Raw genomic sequence first — 24252 nt, forward strand, 5'->3', positions numbered from 1 at the left:
GCTATATTTCAGCTTGTGCCCATTGTCTTTTGTCCTGTCAGTGGGCACCACTGAGAAGGGTCTGGCTCTTCCTTCTTTACTCCCCCACCAGGTATTTGTACACATCAGTAAAATCCCCCTGAGCCGCCCTTTCTCTGGACTGAACAGTCCCAAGTCCTATACAGATGCTCCAGTTTCTTCATCATCTTCATAAGCAGTTACTGGACTTGCTTCTGCAGGTCCATGTCTGTGTTGTACTGGGGAGCCCATGACGGCTCCCAGCACTCCACCTGTGGCCTCCCTAGTGCTGTGTAGAGGGGAAGGATCACCTCCATTTGCCTGCTGGCAGTGCTCTGCCAAATGCAGCCCAGGAGGCTGTTGGCTGCCTTTGCTGCCAGGGCACATTGCTGGCTCACGATCAACTTGGTGTCCACCAGGACCCCCAGTGCCTTTTCTGCAAAGCTGCTTTCCAGGTGTTTGGCCCCAGCCTGTATTGAAACCCAATTCCACCTGCCATCCAGAGGCTGCCACAGCAGATTTGGTAGCAGAATAAAGACATTCTTGAAACAATTTGTGTAGCAGAAGGAAAATAAAAAAATAAAAAAGAAAACTTAAGAACGTTATACTATTAAAACACTAGTGAAATATTAAAATATGTATGAACATAATTATTAAAAGTATTGGTTCTCCTGTTCAATTACAGTTTTTCAAAATTTCACACACTGCTGGATTAACATCCTTGTCCCATCGGAGTTTCTTAAAATGAACCGAGATGTGCCTGTGTGATAATTTCTAAAGAAGCTAAACTCCTTAATTTCTTACAGTGAGTATTTGAACTAGAAGTCCAGTAGCACCTTGGAAATTCACCTTGCTTTATTTCAGCAATGTTCCCTCATTAAGTTTTGCTCCATGGGTATTCTAAAGCTCTAAACAAAAACATAAGCATACTGCAATCAAAACAGTGCTTAACTTCTGATCATCTTTGCCAAGCACGCAGTCATCCCATAGTATCATAATTGATCTCAGTACTAAGGTGCCAAACTCTGTGTTGCTGAAGGATAGGTAGATGATGTAAATAGCTTTTTGTGTTTTGCAATAAAGCACACTTTTGTTGTGCTTGATGTAAAAGCAGGAGATGAAGGTATTCTTTTATTGAAGCAAACGTGGAAAATTGCTCTAGATTGTTGTAGTACAGAGCATCTCCCCTGAAAGGAATGAGGTTCATCTATAGGGCAAACTCTGACTGTGGCACTTTATTGGGGTTACTCCTGGACTCTGTGTGGTCAAAGCAAATAACATCATGTCCATCTAAATTGTTATAACCATGAGACTGGCACATTTTTTCATCTATAGGGTTATATTCTAAACTGTCACTAGGCATTAACTCAGGCACTGGTGAAATCCTACCACCTAGAGATGAACTCTGCCTCAAAATGATGTTTTCCACTTCAGTGCTACTCGTATAGCAATTACTGGGTCATTAATATCATTGCATGCAATTAGTGACAGTAGAATGAGCAAGAGGTTTGTTATTTATTTAATATGAACTTTCACTATAACCCTTTCTTATCAAAGAGCTACAGACAGAAACCAGAGAGATTTTCAAGGCAGATGAACATTCTTGAAGAGTGGGGTAGGGTTTGTACAATAGAGAAAATAGGTCCTCATTTAATGTTAAAGCTTCTGCTTTTGTTTCCAGCAAGCTGGCTTGTCATTAGGAACAATCAGTGTAACTTGAATGCTAACTAATTCTATTAGTTCTGTTCAGCTGAACTGTTAAGTAAAGCTTGCTGTGGTGGTGGGGAGATACTTCTCCCCATCCACGGCAGGCTTTTGCCAGTAGTGTGCCAGGAGAAAGGATAGACTTACGCAAAATACCTGTTTGTGGTTGGCGAAGTTAACTAGCTAGTAATCTACTTTAGATGCATACTTTCTGATAGACACTGAATACATCATAATTAGTGGGCTTGCATCTGCCACAGTTACTTCAGTGCTCACAAATATATAATTTGTTTATGTAAACTAGAAGCAACCATGTGTGCAGTAGATCATTATCTGACATTTCTCAGAGTATGTGAAATACAGAGCTGAAATACTTTTAGAAATGCTTAACTGTGATGAAAGACTTAAATTGTCAGTCAGAGATACAGTATTGAGATGCTTTTTAATTTTTTTGTAATCTCTGAATTACTCCAAGACAACTTGCACTGAAGCAAGTAGGATTTTGTTGTGGGTGGATGCTGTGACCTTCTGTAATAGATAATAATTCAGCAAATAGTTTGCTGTTTAGTACATTTCAGCCGCGGTATTCCTTAACCCAGAGATAAAGTGGTGCTGTTTTTAAAATGATAAGCAGCAGAAACCAGTCAGAGCTCAACAGCTTTTTTTAGTGCTTTCCAACTCTGTCTTGCTCTCTGTCTCTTTTTTCCTTTATGACTTTGTTGACATAAAGGACTTATTTATTTATTTACCACCTGTACTCTTATATGATGCTATGTCTCCCTGGAATTAACAGAATCATTCTGAATATAGGAAACTTTTGCAAGAACTCTATCCGTATTTTGTGCTTAATACTTGGGCGGTCCTTTTCAGTTGGGTGGTATGAGAAGCTGGAAGGAGAGTCTATGGATTTCCAGAAGTGGGCCTGGAATTAACCATCTGGTATATAGTAAGGTATATTGCAGCACAGAATTGATTTGCTCTGTCTTACTTGTCCTCCACAGATGGAGGCTTTTATGGGGAATTATATAAAGACCCTTGTATCAAGAGCCTCATCTAAGTACCACAAGTCTCACAATTCGCCTTTGGACAAGATACATTTTAGAGCAGTAGTTAGAAATGTGAATCACAAGGTTTCACTGCAAAACCTTTGTCTTCTTCCAGGCAAGAAGAGGCCTGGTTTTTATTTACTTCATATTGTTCTGGTTTTAGCTTGACTGGGGAGGGCATTGCTTACTTGCTGTGCAGAATATAATTTGTGGATCCTGTTTAGATACAAATTCTGAGACATACAACATAAGACTTAATTTTAAAAAACAACAAGAATGAGAAGTGGAAAAGAAGGGAAAATTCTTGTCCTTTTCTTCACATAGAACTTTTGCCTCATGTGTGGATAGAGGGGAAAAAAGGCTGGCTTCAAGATTATTTATAAACACTCTATAAGCTTTAGTTTGAGAAAAAAAAAATCTTAATTTGAGGAAATGAGTGGAATAAGACTGAGAGAATGAGAGTTTCTGAATGGCTTTTAGGTTGAGAAACTCCTCAAAATTTTGCTGCCACCTTGACTTTGCAAGTAGGACAAATAAAAACCAGACATGTTAGAAAACTGTAAAATTGCATTTATTGAGCAAATTCAGCAGGTTTTTTATCTTTTTTATTAAAGACCCTTTGTCTCTGTAAGATCAGTGGAAAAGTTAGGATGTGATTGTATTGTCTGTAGATAGCAACACAGACAACACAGTGACAGTACTCCATGCAACTATTCGTAGTACATTTAAGTTTTAGCACTTGCAGTCTGGGTTTGGCACTGCTGATTGATAGTTAAATTCTGGAAGACAATTTCTTCTTTTTTTGTGTAAGTGAAGGGTTCAGTGTCAGCCTCACTACAAGCAAGGGTAAACCGTTAGTAGCTAGTATTAGAAATTGATATGTATATCTTCTCTCTAAACTTTCTGCAGTTCACCCAAGCTTTTGCCAAGTGTTTGCAAAGCTACCTGTTCTTTGGTGAGTGGCCTGAACAATGTTTTCTGGTTGTTTCAGATCTCCATGCAGATCTGGCATTGCTGGTAAGTGGAGTAAGAAAGAAAAAAAAGAATTTCATTTAATTAAAACACTCTTTCTATTACCTCAGCTGCCTTGTTCTTCATCCCTGGCTGGTCTAGAAACACCTCTGTGTTGTGATCTGTGATTTGTGGTTTCGCAATATGTGATTTCTGGTGTTCTTAAACCTGTCCCATAAATGTAGATAATTTATGGGAAAGAAGAATTATTTATTTGGTGATTTACTAAGAGAGTCATTAAAAGGACCAAAAGCAGATGAAAGCAGTCAGAGGACAAATGCATGATGCCTGGCCAAAATAGTGTTCTATTACTTAGTAAAATAAAAAACCCTCAAAAACTTTACATGCGCTTAGTAATCCTGTGAATGCATATGAGATCAAGTGCAGCTTTGCTATAAGAATAACTTCTTACTGCTGTTGGATCTAAAGCCTTCATGGATTTTTGCTGCTGTTCAGGCTCTTCCATTTCATTTCTAAGCACAGCTGGGAAAAATTGGAGACGGGTAGGGTTATTTGATTTTATTTAGCTCTGATTTTGAAAAACATGTTTTCTGATGCTGAATTCAAGCAGTATTTAAGGAAAAAAAGGACGAAAATCACTGCCATTGGACAGTATTGATCTATCCCAAAGAAACCTGTAATTCTCATTTTTCTATTAACAGGCCTACACCAGCAGCAATTAATTCTTGATGACCTCGTCAATGATGTGCCTTTGATACATTGCCAAATGGCTTGTATTGTCAGCATACTAAGGGGGGCGCTAAACCAATTTTGCCCTCACCCATCAGTTGACATCACTCATTCCTTCTATGGTCTGTGGAAACAGGAGAGGTCACAGGATAACTAAGTATGACGTTCGTAATTTCTTTCTTTAGCTGTGCAGTGTTGGTTCAAAGGATGTGACATTTAATTTGCAAGTAGGTAATGTTTCTCATAATCCTAAAGCATAAAAGTATGGGTAATAATAGTGGCAGAATTATGAGGCTGAGATTTTTGTCCGCTGTTTTTTTCTTTTAAGTAATTGTGATGGCATTTTTTCATTTTGTAGTGTGGGTTTTTAGGAGTGAGGGAAGTTGAACTTTTGTGACTGTACCTTCATTTCTAATCTCTTTGTGAATGAAAAGCTATATACAGGCACAAATCCAGCAGCTTAATTCTCCATCTAATTAGAGCAATGTTACCAACCTGATAGGTTGGAAACAGCCAAGATCCATGCAGTGGCTTAGCCTCCTGGGAGGCAGAGTAATAACAATCAAATGAAGACATATTAAAATGTAATATTACTTCCTCTCCATGGGGAATGTATAAGAGTCGTAGCCAGGAACTGTTCTTGTCAGCTGACTCTGTTTCGCTCACTGATTCCCTGCCTCTGCATTTATGACTAATGCATTTTGAACAGTAAACAACACTTGTGAAGTTTTAAAAGCAAATAAATGTAAAACATTATACATGACTTACATACATAAACATTTACATGACTTTCAGGTTTTTGGGGTGGGTTTTTTTTGTTTTTTTTGTTTTGTCTTGTTTTCTTTTTTATTAATTTATATATTTTGAAGAAGAGAAGGCAGAGCTGGAATGGAATTCTTTGGTCTGAATAATTTCATTTCCTCTTGTGTAAGGGAGAGGGTATGTTAAGGCACTGTTTTACGAAACTGAAAATATATACTAGCTTCTCCAGAGTAAGTATATATCATCAGACTCTTAACCATAATTTCATAATTTCATAATTTCATAAAACCATAAAACCATAATTTCAATTTTTTCTGAAAGTTGAAAACCCAACTTAAATTCCTTATAAAATGGCAGCTGCTGATATATTCAAGGAATGCGGACACAACAGTGTCTGTGTATACAGAGCTCGAACATAATTTTTGGTTGACTGCTGTGAACATTGCCTATAAATTATTATGATTTGTCAGAAAGTCTTAAAATTATTAGATATTTTAGGGCAATTATATGTGTTTATTTCTAGGTGTAGATAAACTGTCAACTGAATAATTTAGTGTGCTTTTGACTGTAATTATTAGTTTTGTAATTGACACCAGTGGAACAGGACAGGTCTCAGAAAATCAGAGGTATCTATCCATCAAAAGATTTAAAAATATTTTGCTACCTATTTAGCAACATTGTACTTGGATTTAGTTTACTATGTGTTGCTGTATTAATACAAAGTGGTGTGGGGTCCTGAGAAAATTTAATACTCATGGGAAACTATATCAATCATGAATGATGTTTATTAATGTTAATATTTAAGTAGTATCTCATCTTCTTAGCAAAGGGCTGTCTATGAGTAATTGCCACTGTAAAATATATCAGTTTTTAGACCTAATTTAAAAAAAATGTGCAAACTGTTTGTTTTTATATAAGTATGTATACATATATAAAAGGTCTAGGTTTTGATCATATAATCACACCGGGGAGTAGCTTTTCCATTTTAGACACAAGAAGACTGTGTTACGTTTCTCTGTGTATACCCAAAACTCCTATCACAGACACTGGTGGGTTTTTTTGAAATATTCTGTCATTGTGAGCAGAGCTCCAGGTACGTGGTCACTTTCATGCAGAAGTGAGAGTGCGGTGGTGGAGCCTACATGATAGTGGGTATAATTTTCCTTTGGAGATCAATATAGAAAGGCAGTGGCAAGTGTTTGAGGATTATTTCATGCTCGCTCCCTTGTTTGACTTCTGTACACTGAACTGTCAAGGGGCATTGGCAGTATGAAGCTGTATTTTCTCTGATGTCCCAAATTGCTGCTTTTTTTCAGTGCAGCTTTTCAAAGCTTGAAATGATGTGTTTAAAACTACCCACTTTGTTCCTGGTACACTAGGGATATGTGAGGTTGTATTTCGATAGTCTTAATAAATTCTAAAACATAATTTCTTCCAGTGGCCTTGGGTAATTGTCAGTTTAATTACAGGGAGCAGCTGAGATGGAAACTTTACTTTGTCACTGAAATGCTCCTCTTTGAAAATCCCCCGTTCCTCAGTCTGTACTCTGAGCTATAACGTAGACTTTCCGAAAACGCCTTGAAGAACAGTGGAAAAAGTGAATACTTCTGCAAATTCATTCATCTGACATCAAAGCTATGAAAGCATTCTTTTAGCAAGCGAGGCAGATTGAGCTCGCGTAGGCACACAACCAGACTCATTGTACATCTGGGCCTTCCCGTTTGGAGACTGTATTTGAAGTAATTTTGCATTCTTTCTGCCATCTTACTTTCTTATTCTGTACTGAGGTCACACTGCATCCTCTGCATCTTATCGAGGTCTCCTGCTCTGTGGGTTAAATGGATAGGCCTTTAAAGAATAAAAAGGCATTGATGTTCAGAAGCAGCAGTACTCTATTCAATTAAAATCAAGTAGAAGTGTTTAAGGAGATGTGAGCCCCCAGCGCCTTGATTAAAAAACAAACGAAGGGTAGCAGAAAATGTGAGGCAAAGTCAGTATTTATTAGTTGTACTTTCAGTTGATGCTCAGCTTTGGTATTTCTATTTACTGCTTTTTTTCTCCTTGTCCTTGTGCTGGAACATTGGCAAATAGGTCATAAAAAACACTTTCAACAAAGACACATTTGATTTATGTCCAGAACAGGTTCTTAGTATTGATTTTTTTCCCCTCTGGAAAAAAACAAAAGAAAACAAATCTATATGTCTCCATTATTTTCTGAGCATGGCAATGCAGTGGCACATTTCAGATGACCTTTTTTCTTAAATTACTCAATGTGTTCTTCTGTATTTTAAAAAGCATTTTTGCAAGTTAGAAAAAAAAGGATGTAATTGCATGTATGGCCATTGTCATGTTTTCACAGGGTGGAGGGAACAGGAGGAACTGGGAGAGGCCACATATGAGGAGAAGGGAATTTTAGGAAAAGAAAGCACAATTTGGGAAGTTTGTATGGCGGCTGTAATTTGAGTTTGTCACAAAAGAGGCAGAAGTGGAACAAAAACAAGTAGATCAAAGGCTAGGAAGCAGGGTTCAGCAGTATGGGGTTTATATCTTTACAGCTAGAGAGAAGATTAGAGCAAGAAAAATACTGCCATGGGGCTAGGAAGACATTGTGAAAGAAAAAGGAAATATACATAGGCTGCATTTGAAAGAAAATCCCCAAGGAAGGCAAAAAAAGAAGGAGAGAGAATTAAAAACAAAGATACGAACAGTGTGAAGCCCTGGTTGAATTAGATCCCAAGCTGAAAGGAGAGGGGCAAAGGCAGGAAAGTGCTGCTTAAGCACTTCGCCACAGCTGTCACAAGTAGCGAGCTCTGTTATATTCCATTTTCTATTTGTTTTCTCCAGTTGGTGGCCCGGTGCCGGTGCATGTGCATGCACCCGTTTGTATGTGTTTTGGGCCTTGGATAAACAGCTCCAAGAAACAACGGTGAAATTTCCACCTCTAGGGCAACCGGGGTGGGAAAAGTCCTGGTTCGTTCCCTGACTAGAGAAGCCAGAGTCCACCGCTGGCGGATGCATCTGCATTACCACCATGACCGGGGCACCAGCACACGTGCCGGCAGTGGTTGGTGCCTGGTGTAGTGCGGGGTGGCCGCAATGCCTACACCCGAAGAGCTGCCAGATAGTTTCCCAGCAGCTGTTGGGGTTTTGCAACCAAGAATTGGCTCAGGCAGCAGTGGCGGCGCACCCCTAGGTTGTGACTCAACATTTTGGATTCTCCAGGGGAGTAGTGCTTGGTGCTGTAATCGCATTGCAGTGTCAGCTTGTGGTGGGGTTGCGTGGTTCCAGCCAGCACCTAGATAAGAGTGAACAATATAAACACAGGGGAAAGCACCCATTTGTTTGTACGAGCTCAAAGGTTTCCGTGAGAATAGAGCGTGTTCCCCCCCGCCACCTGCCCCCACAGAGGCTCCTCAATGCTGAGAAAAGTGAGATTGTACTTTTAAAATATTAAATGGTTTTCCAATCAGTGCAGAATCTCAGCTTTCGCCTGAGTCTTTTGTATGCATTCACTTCTTCCAGCAGGAGATTTGTAATAGAGGAAGCAGGTGTAACGTGGTGATTATAAAGATATTGTTGAAGGAAAAAAAAAAGGAGGTGAGTTTTCAGTGCTTTGCTCCTCTGAGCCTGCCAGGGCTTCCTTTTTAGCTGACTCCTGTCACTTTCGTAGCAAGGTGCTGTGTTTTTGGCCAAGCCAGTCAGTTAGTCAACTGTGCATAGAAAAAAAGGTTGCTGGGTAAATCTGAAAGTTTGATAACACATTCCTCCATTTGTGTATATTGTATGGCTTACCAGTGTATTCATTCCTTTGGCTTTCAACATTTCACAACTTTCCATAGGTCAGCCCGAGCAACAAGAACAGGTCCTGGTAGATTGAAAGATTTCTGCTTTCAGACATTCATGTTCACATCACTTTGCCTGTTGATTTCCTGATTTTTATTTATTTTTATTTTTTTATTTTTCTTTTATTTTTGATCAGCAACATCAAATGGGTCTTTGGAGGGCCTGGATAACCAGGAGGGAGGGGTGTGCCAGACAAAAACCATGAAGATCCTCATGAAAGTTGGACAAGGTAAAGACCATCTGCTGTTTCATGCAATCACTTTGATCAGTCTCAATGTCCTTTTAGTTTTCAGGCTTCTTTTAGCAGTGTAGAACAGGGAGCCAACCTTGTCTAGTGTGGTCATTCCTGCCTTTAGTCTGAAAGCAAAGCCTGTTTTCTCTTCCTAGGCTATTGACAGATTTCTACAGAAGGAAGGTTAGCATAATAAGATCTCTTCATTGGAGAGATCCCTAGAAGGAAAGGTCACCTGGGAGTAGTGTGTTTCAGTCATTTTTCTTTTTATTTTAAAAACAAAAGCCACAACTCCACTGCTCAAAATTATTTAAAATACATGAAAGGAGGGAAGCTAATATTTCTGTAGTTTGCTTGTTATGAATTCTGATTACAGAGAGGTTTTTGTTCATTGTCTCTTTCCACATATAGATAACCTATTGTGCTGGAAGAAAGAATTATTCTTCTAAGTAGAAGTTGGTTTAGTAGTCAGTCAGCTTCCTCAGTTAAACTGAAATGTCATCTGCAAAGCTTTTCTTGCCAATTACAGGAGTCCCTATAGTTTCTGCAGATGGCATCACAATTTAAACCTCTGAAATAACTAATCTGACCATTTTGCTTTAAAAGGAAACTACGTTCTTGCATCTCCCAGTCCTTTGCATAAAGATTCTTTTGTTCAAAACCATTCGTGTCTCACAAGGTACTGAGAGCCAGCTTATCAGGCTCCGTACCATCAAGCACTGAAGCTGCATGAGCCATCTTTCTCTCCCCCAGATCCCAACTCGGCAGGGCTGCCCCGGTACACGGATCCCACCAAGCGCCCTGAGCAGGAAGCTGGCACCAATGGGAAGAGCTCCACCACCAGCCCCTTTGTGAAGGATCACTCAGGTGGGTATGGTGGCACTTGTGCTGGGGGTGGGGCTCCAGCAGAGTCTCCTCCTTTGTCCCCACATGCATTTTATTTTACCATTAAAGTGCCAAAAAGACAAATTTTTTCATACTCAGATGAAACAAAAGCCAGTTCTAATGCTCTGGTGGATAATGTCTGGGAGCTGCAAGTTCTGGCAACAGCTGCTCTCTCCCTTCTAGTCTGCAGTAGAAGTTAATTACATCTTGTTAGAATATCACTCATTTACAGGAAAGTTTTTGGACAGGATGTTCACTAAGCAGCTTTACAATGGTAAATGCTGCTTTACATTTAGTATTCTGGCAGATGAACAAGTCTTGCTGTCTTTCTCTTCCTGTATAATACATTACCAAGTGGTTCTTGACAGCCATTTATAAAGTTTATTTCAAGGCATCTATAGTTAATGTCCTGATCTTTTAACTGACTATATAAAGTCTACACTTGAATGGCTGGGCTTTCACTGAATTTAAAGATTTTCTTTTTAAAATAATTATCTAAGCAAGATAAACAGGTGGTTCCAAACAAATATCTTCAGGATGCATTGATGACATTAGATAACAAGAAAAAACCTAACTCTTAAGACCCATGGTCTCTGGAAGAAAGTTTGTTGAATTGGGAATCCTAGAAAGCAAAACTTGCTGGCAGTTGATTCTGGGGTTTCCCCACATGGCTGCAAGTTTTCCTCGCTAGTTCTGTCATTAGTTACTGAGCTAATGAATCTTTGATACAGTGGTCACTGGCCAGGGTTCAGCCAATTACTACAGAGGTTCCAGTAGGAAAAGTTCACAGTTACGTGGACGTAGTAGCCACAGCATTCTTTCACCTGTGAGTTAGGATCAAGAGAGGGAAGTCCAACTTTTCAAGTGAGAAAGTATCAAGCGAGCTTTCATTTAATTTTTCTGACAAATAATATGATAGGGCAGCAGCACCAAATATTCAACAGGAACAATATTTCAGCACATGAGCTTTTCCTAACTACCAGATGCATGCTGTTGTTTTCTTGTAAGTCAAATGTAAGTTAATACAAGCAGATACATGCCATAGCCATTTTGACTGTCACCTGCACTGCCTCAAGCTCCTTTGTTTTGTGTGCAAGCAAGAGGAGTCCGTGTAAAGAGGCACTAAGGACGGTATATCTTAAATCAATATGCGAAGGATAAAATAGCGGAAGAATGGTGTGACACTGAACAGAACCAGTTGTCTTGAGAATTGCAATTTCTGTGTTATTTTCCCCTGCAGTCCTATCCCACCCCTTTCTGCTGCCTGAAGCTGGCCGGCATCTGTTAAAAGATGCGGTGTGCATCAAAGGCTGCCTTGTCAGTGCCAGTCCTTGCTGCTGATGGATGATGATGTATAAAACAGGGTGGTTTAGGAGCAGCACAAAAGTGAGACCAACAGACACAAAGTCTTCTTTAATATTGGTTGCTGACTTCAGCTGTTTGCATTTAGCTATCTAATGGGGTAATTGGTTTGTCAAAGTTTAGCTGTCCCAGTCTTGCTTACTCTACACATTTTTAAGCAGCGTAAATGCGTCGCAGGATGGCGATAACTTTTGTCTGTTGTATTTCTGTTCTTTTCAGGATCTAGCACAGATGGCAGTAAGGCTGGGCATTCCAGTATACTGGGTTCAGAGGTGGCCTTATTTGCAGGGATTGCATCAGGGTGCATCATTTTCATCGTCATCATCATCACTTTGGTGGTTCTTTTGTTGAAGTACCGGAGAAGACACAGGAAGCATTCACCGCAACATACAACAACTCTCTCACTTAGTACGTTAGCCACCCCAAAACGCAGTGGCAACAACAATGGTTCTGAGCCCAGTGACATTATCATTCCTCTAAGGACTGCAGACAGTGTCTTTTGCCCCCACTATGAAAAGGTCAGCGGCGACTATGGACATCCGGTGTACATAGTTCAAGAGATGCCTCCTCAGAGTCCAGCAAACATTTATTACAAGGTCTGAGAAACACACAGCCAACTCTGTGGTGCAGTTGAGTTGTAGAGGAAACTCGCTGGTCAAATGCTTTCTGTTGGAGTTTGTGATGACACCTTGTGCACTAGCATTGACTCAAGCACAGGGCGGAGAAGGCGACAGCTCTCTCCAGCAGCTGACACGAGCTGGACAGCTTACCTAGTCTGTAGAATTCCTATCAGTGAAAAAGTATTCACTAAAAGCTGGAAGACTTTTATGTAGAAGATGCCCATTCTGATTGCTGTACTCTTGTTACATTCATCATCCTCAAAGCCATGTGCTGCAGGCGTTCAGGCATGTACAAAAGCCAAGGGAAGATGGAGTGATCTGTGGATGTTAGTAGCTCTAGGCATCCTGGGAAGGTGCTCTAGGATATATCAAGCTTGAAATGCAATCTTCTGACTTTTGTGTGTCTCGGTGTGTACTGGATTTGTCACACAGACCTTGGTGTCTAAGTAAGACTTGTTAAAGTTCTCTTGCTTTTAGTCTGTCACTGTTCCATTTGTTTCTGTTATCCAGGGCTCTGCCATCCTTCACATGAGATTTCCTTTCACGCCACCTCCTGAATCACTAATGGAACATTAATGTTTGGAGATCCATGCTCCATCCATCTGCTACAGCAGCCTCACTCGAATGGGTAATGCATTTGTAGAAATCGTGTTTGATAGTAAGGAGCCTTCCAGCCAAAAAGTTAGACTGTCAGCAAAGTCAAGAGCAGGACTGGGTGGTGGAGGGAAGGGCTGACTGCAGCTGCAGCTGAATACTGCTGCCTCAAAAATAGAAGCTGGGAAGAAAAAAAAATTAAAAAAAAAAAGAAAAACAAAACAAAACCACATTTAGGTAGCACAGCACTTTGGTATGCTAAGTTTTAAGAGGCAAGTAGGAGACACAACACACGCAGTGGATTAGGGCTGCATTTGAAGGAATTCATGGTTATCAAATACCAGTGTGCAGAAAAAAAATAATACCTTCAATACAGTAGAACAAAGGGGTATTGTTAGTAAGTGAACAAGCTTGGAGAGGACAAGACAATAGCAGGCCGCTGAGGATAGATTAGGGCAGGGCTGTTGTGGTACTGGCAATAAAGTATACAGCTTTGAAGCTGTAGCAAAAATGTAGTCTGCTTTGGATGACTTTTAAGCAGACTCAGCTGCTATACTATCACATTCTATTAAACACAGGGAAAGCGTTTAAGAAAATAGCAGAGAGCAAAATCTGAGCAAAATGATTGTAAGCCAACAGGTCAAATGAGCTGTAATTCTATCACTGGTAAAGTTGTGGAAAGAAAAAAACCCAAACCAACCAAAAACCAAACTCAAACTAAAAACCTGACCTGTCTCATCTCTAAAGTAAGACAGAATTTCTTTCTGACTGAGCCTTTTGATGCTTTGGTTTACTGTAGTGCTGTCCCTGCACAGTGAGTTTAGGTACTGTGACACAGCCGTTCATTGGTGCTCTGTTGCAAGGTTAAAGCACATATGGCAAATCTCTTGCAGTCCGTAAGAATAAAATAAATTATGACACTGAGATGGAGAAGGAAGATAAGTCTTTATTTATAATAGGTGTATAGAACACAAGGGATATAAAGTGAGAGTTTTTCTTTCATTTGTTCTTTCTTACTTTTTTGTTTTGGTTTGCTTTTTTTACTAATATATATTTTGAGATTGCACAGAATCTACACCAGAAGATGTGAAATTCCTTTGCGGCAATTAAATACTCTTAACTTGTCATCATTTTGCATATATGTGTGTGTGTGTGTATATACATAGATACACACATATATATGTTTATATATGCATATATATGCATATATACATATACACACATTTTTTCTTTAAAAAGAAACTGCTTCTGGGAAAAACATCAGCCATCCAAAAATATTTAAAAAAAAAAGAAAAAAAGATATATAATCCAAAGCATCCCATAAAAGAAAACGAGGAAATATAAGGCTCAAAATATCAGGAAGTCAGTGTTACTGCATCATGTATTTAACAGTGACAAGGCGTGCCGGCATTTATTTTGTGTATTGTGTTTGCCTTGCCTTACAGGCTGATGTGTTCTGTAGATTTCGTTGAAGTTCGTAGATGGGGGTTTCAGGTTAAAGTTTTCTCTTTAGCATGGCTATTCCCTACAGCTCCCACCCTGGGGAGGAAATAAACTCTTACTTTTATATGTGCTATGCAAATAGACATTTCTAACATAGTCATGTTACTATGGTAACACTTTGCTTTCTGATTTGGAAAGAAAATGTAGCAACAGCATTTGGGGATCTCAGACCTCCAGTGAGCACCTGCAAGGGGAAAAAAAAAAAAAAAAGGAAAAAAAAATCTGTCATAGAAATGATCACTCTCTTTGTTTCCTGAACCTGAAAATTATGTTGGGATGTTGGTCCAAAAGAGAGAAACAAAACAAAAAAAAAAATCCCAACCCATGGTTCTGTGGAAGGTTACCATGGTGACTAACTACAGTACATATGTAATTCTTTTCAACAACCCTTCCTTTCTGTGAATCCATCCATACAAGGTTCTCTTGTAAGTCATTAAGATTTTATTGGGGGGGGGGGGGGGGGGGCAGGAACAGGGGAAGGGAAAAGATGGGTTTACTGATACTGATTTTTATTAAATGGATGCTTCATCAGTTGGCTACATTCTAGTTACATACTAAACTGTGAAAAAAAAATCAGACAAATTGCTCAACCTGCAACCAATTGAAAAGAAAAGAAAATGTACTGTGCGTCTGTTTTGTGTCTGGTGCAGAATTATGACAATCTACCAACTGTTCCTTTCTTTGACGTTGGTCCAGCTTTGAAAAGTTACTGTAAATGCCTTGCTTGTATGATCATCCCTAGTCAACCGACTTGGAATTTGCACCATCATGTCTAAGTGAAGATGCTGTAAATAGGTTCAGATTTACTGTATATGGATTTGGGGTGTTACAGTAGCCTTATCCACCTTTTTAAATAATAATAAAAAAAAAAAAAACACGTGAAACAAGACAAAAATGGCTTTTCTTAACCAGATTGTGTATATAGAGCAATGTTGGTTTTTTATAAAGTCCAAGCAAGATGTTTTGTATAAAATTTGAATTTTGCAATGTATTTAGCTACAGCTTGTTTAAAGGCAGTGTCATTCCCCTTTGCACTGTATTGAGGATAAAAATGGTATAAAAGGTTGCCAAATTGCCGCATATTTGTGCTGAAATTGTGTACCATGAATATTTATTTAAGAATTTCTTTGTCCAGTTTGTAAGTAACACAGTATTATGCTTGAGTTATAAATAATTCTTTTGTTTTGTTTTTGTTTATTTTTTGTTTGTTTCATTCTGTTTTAAAACTAGCCAGTCATAAGTTTGAAATCTGCTTTAGTTCCACATTGCAGTTAGTTCCCAGAAAATGAAAACTATGAAAATCATATTCCACGTCTGTTTCAAACTGAATTTGTTCTTAAAAAAATAAAATATTTTTTTCCTATGGAAACCTTGCCTTCCAAGTATTTTCTTCTCCTGTTTTGTGATTTTTTTTCTTCTTTAAGAGATGAAAATTAGACAGCCACCAAGCCTGCCTCCCTTTGCCTGTCCTTTCCTGCCTCCCTTCCTCCCTCCCCCCTCCTCTCTCCTCCATCTCTCCACCCTGATTGCTAGTGATTTATAGGAAAGAAATCTTATAATATACTGACTTCTGTTAACCTGCTTCTTTCCCAGGCTTTCTCTTACATATATCAGCAGATTTTATAAAACACATGGGGTCTTACGCCCTTGGAAGTTAGTGAGCTTTAGCACACAAGTAATTGCCAGACATTATGAAGTGGGTTTATGCTGTGGGTAGAATCAGAGACAAAAATACACGTGAAGCCTTCTGGGCGCTCTTGCTGTCACTGCTGCTCCTGAGGAGGGGGAACAACAAGCATGGGGATGGCGGGGCTGAGTGAGAATGGACAGGAGATGGAAATGTTTGGAGAATGGCTAAGGATTGGAAATGCTACTAATTCAAAACATCTCTACATGGTTCTTTCAATAGGGCCATGCATCATCCTGTCCCTGCTTTACCGCACCTTAAGGGAGATGGGGGCCAACGTGCAGGTGACACAAGCCTTAATAAAACATCCGTGGTTATGTTGCTGTGATTTTCACTAGGACAACCAATTCTCTTATTTAATAAATAATACCTTCATTTTTTTACAAAGCCCAGTCACCCTGAAAGTAAAGCATCTTTCAGTTTGCTAGCAGCGCTTAAATGGTGTAATCATCCATGGAGTAACAGGTGGGAAGATCCAGAGGACAAATATGCATTTGTCACCTTAACAATAGATGCCAATTTGTCATAGAATTTTCATTGAAGAAAGGGAGCTAGTTATGGTCACACCATGGTCACTTAATTCCCATTTGTCAAATTCTTTTTTCTGTTCTGAATAATTGGGGGAAAATGACTGTATGGCAGAGGCACTGTATGTGTTGCAAGTGGCGCTTGCCACTTCACTTGTGGCACAAGTATTCTGAAATGGGACGTACAGAAAGCCCTAGAGATTGGAATGGTTGGGCTAGCATGACTTCTGGCTGACGGAGCTCATTTTACAGGTCTGGTTTACAGAGTCTGTGCTGGAAGTTGACTTTAGGGGTAAGGTCACACAGTGACACTTAGGTTCACCTCCTGACCCTGTTACAGATGTCCTTGGGAGAGTTATGTGGCCCAGCAGAAGGCATTAAGTCCCCATGGTAGAGCATGTGAGCGTCCTCTGACTTCTCAGTAAATCACCCGTGCCAAATCCTGCATTTACGGCTGTAAGTCACTTCAGAGGAAGTAGTCACTTCAGAGGAAGTAGTCTTGCATACTCAGAGACACACGCATACTTGGCTGGATTGAGACTTCACTCCCTGCTTTTTGGTTGCACATGGGCAATTTCACTTGCTCATCTCAGTGTGTTGTTGTGAGGGTCCCCACATTGTTAATAGCTGTGTGGTGTTCGGGTCTGGTCTATGCTAAAAGCTTGTCTGATACAGCCATCTGTTAGAGCTGGCTCTGGCTTAGTAAAGGCTAAAGCTATTGTTTTTATTTTAGGCCTTGGTAAATACTGGAAGGTGGTGATAAGAAAAATAACTCAATACTGTCAAGTTTACATGGCATTTTCATTAGTGTCCCTTTTTTTTTCCATCTATGATAAACATATTGTATAATTATATATATAATATTTATAGCTAGCTTGTATACTAACACCCACATCCCCTTATTTTTGTCACTGTTATAGCAATAAGGGAAAAACAGTGTTGCTGTAAACAGTGTCTCCACTGGGGGGGTAAATAATGGTTGCGAGTGTAGCTGTATCTGTACAGTTATACTTGGGGACAAGGATGCTGGGTTGATGGGAGGGCCTTGTATACATATCTCAGCAAACATAACGGAACCTCCATTGAGTCTGCTATACTCATTGTAGTAAATGATATATGCATTAGACACTCAGCATAAAGTTATTTATTTATAACCAATCTTCTGTAACTTGTAGAGGAAAAAAAATCATACTTGCATTTTGCACTGCTGCTGATGCTGCACTATTAATTATCAAATAAGCACAAAATCAGAATTTACTGCCTTTATTATGAAACTGGTTCCTTGACAAGAACTAGTCCGAGTCAATAGGCTCTGCTAAGTGGAAAATAAAATTATAATTTACAGTTGTTATCTATCTAGAGTGGAACAAGGATCTGTTATATAAAATAGTGCCTCACAAAGTAAGCCTAACAATGTTGCTGCCTAGGTTTAAAACGTTATACCTCTTTCTTTAGCCTTTCTTTTTAGCTTTGCTGTGATGCATTGATCAAATGCTCCCTAAGTCAGCAGCATGCTCGTTTTGATTCTATGGGCACTGTAAATTTTCTTTTTGCAGAAAAGCTTAAAATTTTGTAATGGTTAGCAAAATAAAGGAAAATGAAAACTCAGTCTTTCTAAGAGGCACTCTCCATCTTCATAGCCACAATAGACATTTTGGTGGGGAAAAATCCCAGGGTTTAAAAACACCAAACATCCTCATTCTCCAGTTCACATGTCATTACATGAAACATCAGATCAGAAATCAGGTAATAACTTGTTTTGGAAAAAGATGAGTATTGAAGGATACACCACAGTGTATTCATGATTGTGCCATTCATAATCTGAATGGTGCTGGATTCAGCTGGCTGAGCTATCATCTATGAAGTAAAATAGTATCTTTCTCTCACATGACTCATGGAAATACTTTGATGCTTAATTAAGGCATAATGCAACCCATAGGAATCACCCTACTGATAAAATCATGGGGCTGATGGTGGAACCGGAGTTCCTGTTGGAAGTAGCATGCAGATGATATCCTTGCCCATGCCTGGATCTCCTGATGATGAGTGAGGTGCTGGCAAATGGGGGCTGTTGTCTCTCGTGAAACAGGGGCAAGAGTCTGTTCACATACAGTGAGGATGAGGAGGGGATGCTGCAGGAGGCTGTTCCCAGAGGAAGGCCTGCGGAGCAGAGGGAGGAGGTGAGAGGGAAGATGTGCAAGAGGGCAGTGACTTCCTGAGGAGGAGGCTCCAAGACATCTGTAATGACAAAATCCTGGGGAGAAATCAGACCAAGATGACAGGCCCAGTTGTGGAGGTAGTTAGAGAGGCAGGGTCTTTACAGCTCTGGTAAAGGCTTCAGTGGAAAACAGATAGCAGTAAGCAGAAGAAAAATGTTGACAGATGAAAGGCAAGTAAGCATAGTGTTTGATAAGTGCTGGATATTGTTTTGAGCAGGTGGGGAGGCCAGGTTGTTTTGTGAGACTCTGAGAGGAGAAAGAGCCTGCATGGGATGAAGAACTGAGACCAGAACCCAGTGTTTTCGGCAAGCTGGGATTCTGTGAAAAAGAGATCAAGGATTTGCAAGAACAGAATAACTGTATGACTATTAAAAGACTAAGCTGCAGAGAACCTTGTGCATAGCTGTCATAACCTCTGGAGTAGGACTTGTGTTTTCATAAGTGCGTTGACAGAGCCTCTTGTGCTTAGGCTGCTAAAAAAGTGCAATTAATTTAATAATATGGGGAATCCATTGAGGGTGGGAGAATGGTTGCTTCCACATCAGACCTTCAGTGGATATAAATTAGCATAGTTCAGTTTGATATCTGATCCTACTTATCACGGTTCAGAATTGCACATACATAAGCAATACTCATACAGATTTTATTATACCTCTTAGCTGTGAGAAAGTGCTTTATAACAGTGTTGTCCTGAATATTATGAAGACTGTACTCAGAAACATACCAACAATGACTGCTTTTATAAGAGACTGCTATTAAATGCCATAACAATTCTAATTTGTATTTTATTGATCATCGGCAATTAGCTGTATCTGTTCATTAAAAGTAGGTTGGATTACTAATGTCTAATAAAGATTGTTCACATTTTAATGTGTCTTTTTGTCCTCTCTTCTAATATTTAAACTCATTCCTTCTTACTCCTGTATTCAGTTCTATTCTATATGCATACTGCTGGGTCTGGAGGTCTTCTCTCAAATTTCTGCTATTGAGAAAACAGTGAGAGGGAAAACAGCTGCTTTCCTTCAGCCTGTTTATCACATACCCTCATGCCATGCCCTGATCACCTGCCGGGTACACCAGCCCTGTCAGTCCCAACGCCCTTTCTGGGGCTTCATATCTTTCCAGGTAAGGTTTCACTTCTGGACAAAGCTTAAGTTGCTCTCTGTGAAAGTTTCTTTTCAAATGTTGCCCTAGGCTTTCCTCCTTTTATATGGCTGGCTCTGGATCTTAGCTTGTGACAACTTTTTCATGAAAATAAAATAAATAAATTCTGATGAAACACAGGAACAGTCCTTGTACCAAGAGTGTGTTTTCTTCTAAGCCCCTTATTTTCCAATCAGCTTTAGTCTGAATTTTTATGTGGCTTTATCTCTTCCGTTTGTATTTATTCAATTGCATCTGAAGGAAGATAGCATGCAGTAAAATTCCTAAATACAATTTAAATATAGCTCATTTCAATCTGGTTGGTTTTACATCTCCAGCCATCTATGCATTAAGCTAAAAATATCTCAGAATATTTTGTCTTGTTTCGTAAGTTAAAAAAAATAAAAATCTATTAAAATATCTTTTCAGAAAAGTGTAAGCGGTTCACTTTGGAAGGCACCGCTTGAGCACAATTAAGAAACAGCGAGTGGTGTGCAGCCCAAAATTGAGTGAGCATATTTGAAAGACAGAATGACTTTTGGCAAAAAACAATATTTGGTTTTGTTTTGTTTCCTTAAGTCAGCTCAATACTGAGAAGCAGGAAGTGCTGCTAGTTTTACTGTGGGTGCACCAGCCTGGTGGCAGCCAGCTTGGGGCTTACTTAACGTAGCTTTGTCCTTTCAGTGTCTTATGACGAGCAGTGGTAAAACTAAAGTCTGGATGCTTTGGCCACCAGTAGGTGTAACCTGTGTGATTGCACATAATATAAGGGATTTATCCGAAGACATTTTTCCTGCAGGAGAAACATAAATCCCTTTTGCCAGCTCCCCTCCACCCCCTTCTAGTGCTGCATTTTAAAACAGCAGACGTTTTTCCTTTGGATTTTTCACCCAGTGTAAATATTTCAAAGATAGCATCAGAACTATATTTATCAAGTTATACAACACTTTTGTTTTTCTGTGTAGCTGGTTGCTTACAACATTTCCACAGCATCCCCTCACTCAAGACACCATTAATAGACCAGCGCTTACGAACATCCGCATGAAACTTATTTTTGCATTAGTTTCTTGAGAGATATCTTGCCACTGCATTTTAATTGTGTCGCATTACGGACAGATCAAAACACCAATACACCTTGGTCCAGAAAAAGGCGTCATCCCTGCTCACAAAAGTTATAACGACTGATTTTATTTTCTCTCTTTCAGTCACCAGCAGTGAGGGATTACCCTGGGCTGTTCGGGCTTTTGCAGGGAGGCGGAGGGGAGGTGGTGAGGCCTCAATCCCCAGGGCTTTGATTGTTCCTTCTCAAAGGGAAGAGCTGCTCTGTGTTGCACAAGATGGGAGTTTCACATGGCCCTTGCTGCAGCACTGAGCATGTGATAAACGCAGGGCCAAAGCTCTGAGCAGTGGTGCTCAGTCACTCAGCTTTCTGCTCATGTCTGTGACAGCAACCATTTGGGAATCAAAAGATTTCTTGGAAGTGGGCTCATCGTGTAAGGAAGACACGTGGGGCTGATCCAGGCCTTTTGGTGTGCCTTAGTTCATCTGCTGTATCGCTGCCGAGTGCTCCGCCAGCCGTGCTTTGCAAGAAACAATGAGGAGGATTCGGCTTAATTGAACCCTTGGAAACTGCATGGGTGGTGAGAATCACAGAGGCAGTGAGAAACAGCTGCAACCATCACAGCAGCATTTTCTGCAGACCTGGAGGTGGGCACCGGCTTCTCAGGAGAGGCTGTTTCTGGATTGCAGAAGGAGGTCTGAGAAGGCTTACATTCCCTGTTTATTATTTGACTGCTCCACTTAACATTACTGACAGCTCCTAGAACAGCATTTGGCCCAAATGTAATTTCTTAAGCCTGAAGTGGAGTTTTTCACTAATGCAGTTGACTGATTTCAGTGTCCTGAAGAATTTGGCCCCTGATCACTCACCAATTGACAGCCATGAATCAGGTGGCAATTAAATCACTGTAAAATATAAGACCCATTTAGTAACATTTCCAAGTCTCTTAGAAATAATAGCTCTTGCAAAAATGCTACCCATTGCCAGCTACTTTAGGATACACATAATCTTTGAGTGTACCAAGTTCTTTTTCTTTAAAAACAGTGAAAATCAGAACTCCAAGCACTCTTAATAAATGTTCAAATTCTGATTTTTTTAAGCTCCTGAAATTCTAGGCCTGAGTGGCTTTCTGTGGAGGTGAGTTTTATAGTTCAGTCACACATCATAAAAAAGAGTGTTTTCTTTGACCAATTTTTAGCTTTCCACCTTTGAAACTCTCTATTCATTTCTTCCGGGACAGAGAAATCAACTCTTAAATTCTTCGCATATTTCCATCTTAAGAAAAAAAATAAAAATCTCATTCTCACTCTTATAGTACCCATGCTTCTCAGACTATTTCCATTTAGTGAATTTTCCATGCCCCAAACAATTTTTTTAAAAATTCTTTTTTTGTACTTTTTACTCTCCCTTAGCTCCTCTTTATCCTTTAAAAACAAAGAGAAAGGGAATATATGTAGTATGCTATATATATAGACTGCATGGCTTTTTCCTGTAGTGTAATCTTAGAATAGCTGAGGAGGAACTGCATATGAAACAGTTTGGATGCTATCATGGCCAATTTTTGTGTCCACAACATTGTGGGAAACTGCTCCTGTAAAACATCTTGCATGGTGATAAGCACTTTAAGCTTTCATTAATAGTAGTAGGATTTAAAACTGCTCAGTATTTCTTAGGCATCCTATTGAGAAAGAGAGGATTATATTTTTGGCTGTAGTCACAAAGCTTAAGAGGTTTCTACCTATGTTTCTCTACAGCAAAATCAGGATGTTTCCTTTGTAATACATTAATGGGGAATATTTCTTTGAATACTCCGTTGTTGTATCTTCCAACTTGGTGCATAAAAATCCTTTTTCAAATATGTCTTTTAATTCGTCTTTTTTTTTTTTTTCTCTCACAAGCCATGTGAATCACCCCTGTACTAAAAATTTGCCCTCTTTCTCAATCCATGTTTTGTAGACAAGACCATACTTGGAGCAAAGGCTAGGTCCTTTCCCGGGTACCAAGGGTCCCTACTAGCAGCTAGACTGTCACCATGTCCATCGCCTCTAAAAACATGCACTTGCCTTCCAGCTTAGGTCATTCACCAGGGATGTAGGAGTCCTGAGTTTAAATACATACCCAACATGACTCAAAACAGAGATATGGATATATGATTTCAGGTTAATGCCCTGCCACGTGTTTTGTGTCTGTTGTTCTTTTCTGTTGGAGTTTTATCATTTTTGGTGGCTGAACTGCTACTGCTTAGAAGAGCCTCTAACATACTAAAATTCATGGACCAGCAGTCTAGGGGGTGAGGCTCTAATCCTTCTTGCCCAGCCTCACTAGTTATGTGCAGTGGCATTATCCTGTCACTGTTCAGTAAGAGAGGCGGATCAAGGATATCCCAAAACCCGACATTTAGGGAATTGCCCTTTAATATGGAGGGCATGACTCATATTTCAGAATAGACTGTAAGCCCATCTACACAACCTGTCAGAGGGCTCTGTCCCCCTTTCAGCAGGTGTCCTAAGTGGGAGATCAGGTCTTACAGGCAACATGCCTGTTTTTAAGCTCTCCTTTGAGCCTTGGCTTGGGCTGAGATCCCATACACTTCCTTGATGGTGGACGGTGAACTCCATCAGGAGGTGGGTTCTGTTTGTTTGTTTGTTTTCCAGAAATCAAGGTACCCACTGAGTCCAATGTCAGGGGGAGGTGTCAGCAGCGCCCATCTGAAGGATTTGGATGAGGAAAGGCACAGCAAAAAGCCTGGCTGCTTCTGAAGATCCGAAAAAGATGAATCTGTCCTTTTTTTTGCTCTAAATAGGAAGCTGAACTTTCAGTGATGGCTTAACCAAAGGGCAGCATATGGCAGCACTACAGCTGTTTGAAATCCACTTGCACTTCACACTGGCACTTTGACAAACGCTATTGTGTTACAAATGCTGGATGACACAGTAAATCTAGGGCCATATTCAGCTCTGGCATACACAGGCATAATTCCCACTGACTGTACACGTCTATACCAAGAAATTTACGGAAGTGCGCAGGACTGAAACAAATACATGGTGCCTCTAAGCAATCCTTCTGTCAGAAACATTTGATGCGGTTAGACCCCTGTAGCAGGAAGTGTGAATGCTATAATGCGGAAATGGAGGAAAAATTAGGGAATCACCAGGAGATGCCTGGTGATTTTAAAGACAAAACTTGAATTTCTGCTTTGGAGCAACAGCCATGCTGGCTGGTCATTATAAGGGGAGAGGGGCTACCCCCGCCGAGATCCATTTGCGATCTTTCATACTTTGTTTCTCATCTCTCTGCCATTTTCTACAAGGAAAGAAAGAACTCAAAGGGATGGTTTGCTGGAGAGAGAGCCTGCAGGAGGCCTAGA

General features: G+C 39.9%; 1 protein-coding gene across 1 annotated transcript in view; it reads left to right on the forward strand.

Annotated features, from left to right (window-relative positions):
• The window catches only part of EFNB2 (ephrin B2), a 45181-nt gene extending 30617 nt beyond the window's left edge, over window positions 1-14564 (forward strand). The window contains exons 3-5 of the mRNA XM_030477883.1: window positions 9190-9282; window positions 10039-10152; window positions 11752-14564. Of these exons, the coding sequence (XP_030333743.1) occupies window positions 9190-9282; window positions 10039-10152; window positions 11752-12134 (590 nt within the window). The 3' untranslated portion in view covers window positions 12135-14564. The remainder of the gene's footprint in view (window positions 1-9189; window positions 9283-10038; window positions 10153-11751) is intronic.
• The last annotated feature ends 9688 nt before the right edge of the window (window positions 14565-24252 follow it).

Source organism: Strigops habroptila, chromosome 2, assembly GCF_004027225.2.
Source record: "Strigops habroptila isolate Jane chromosome 2, bStrHab1.2.pri, whole genome shotgun sequence".
Lineage (NCBI taxonomy): Eukaryota > Metazoa > Chordata > Aves > Psittaciformes > Psittacidae > Strigops > Strigops habroptila.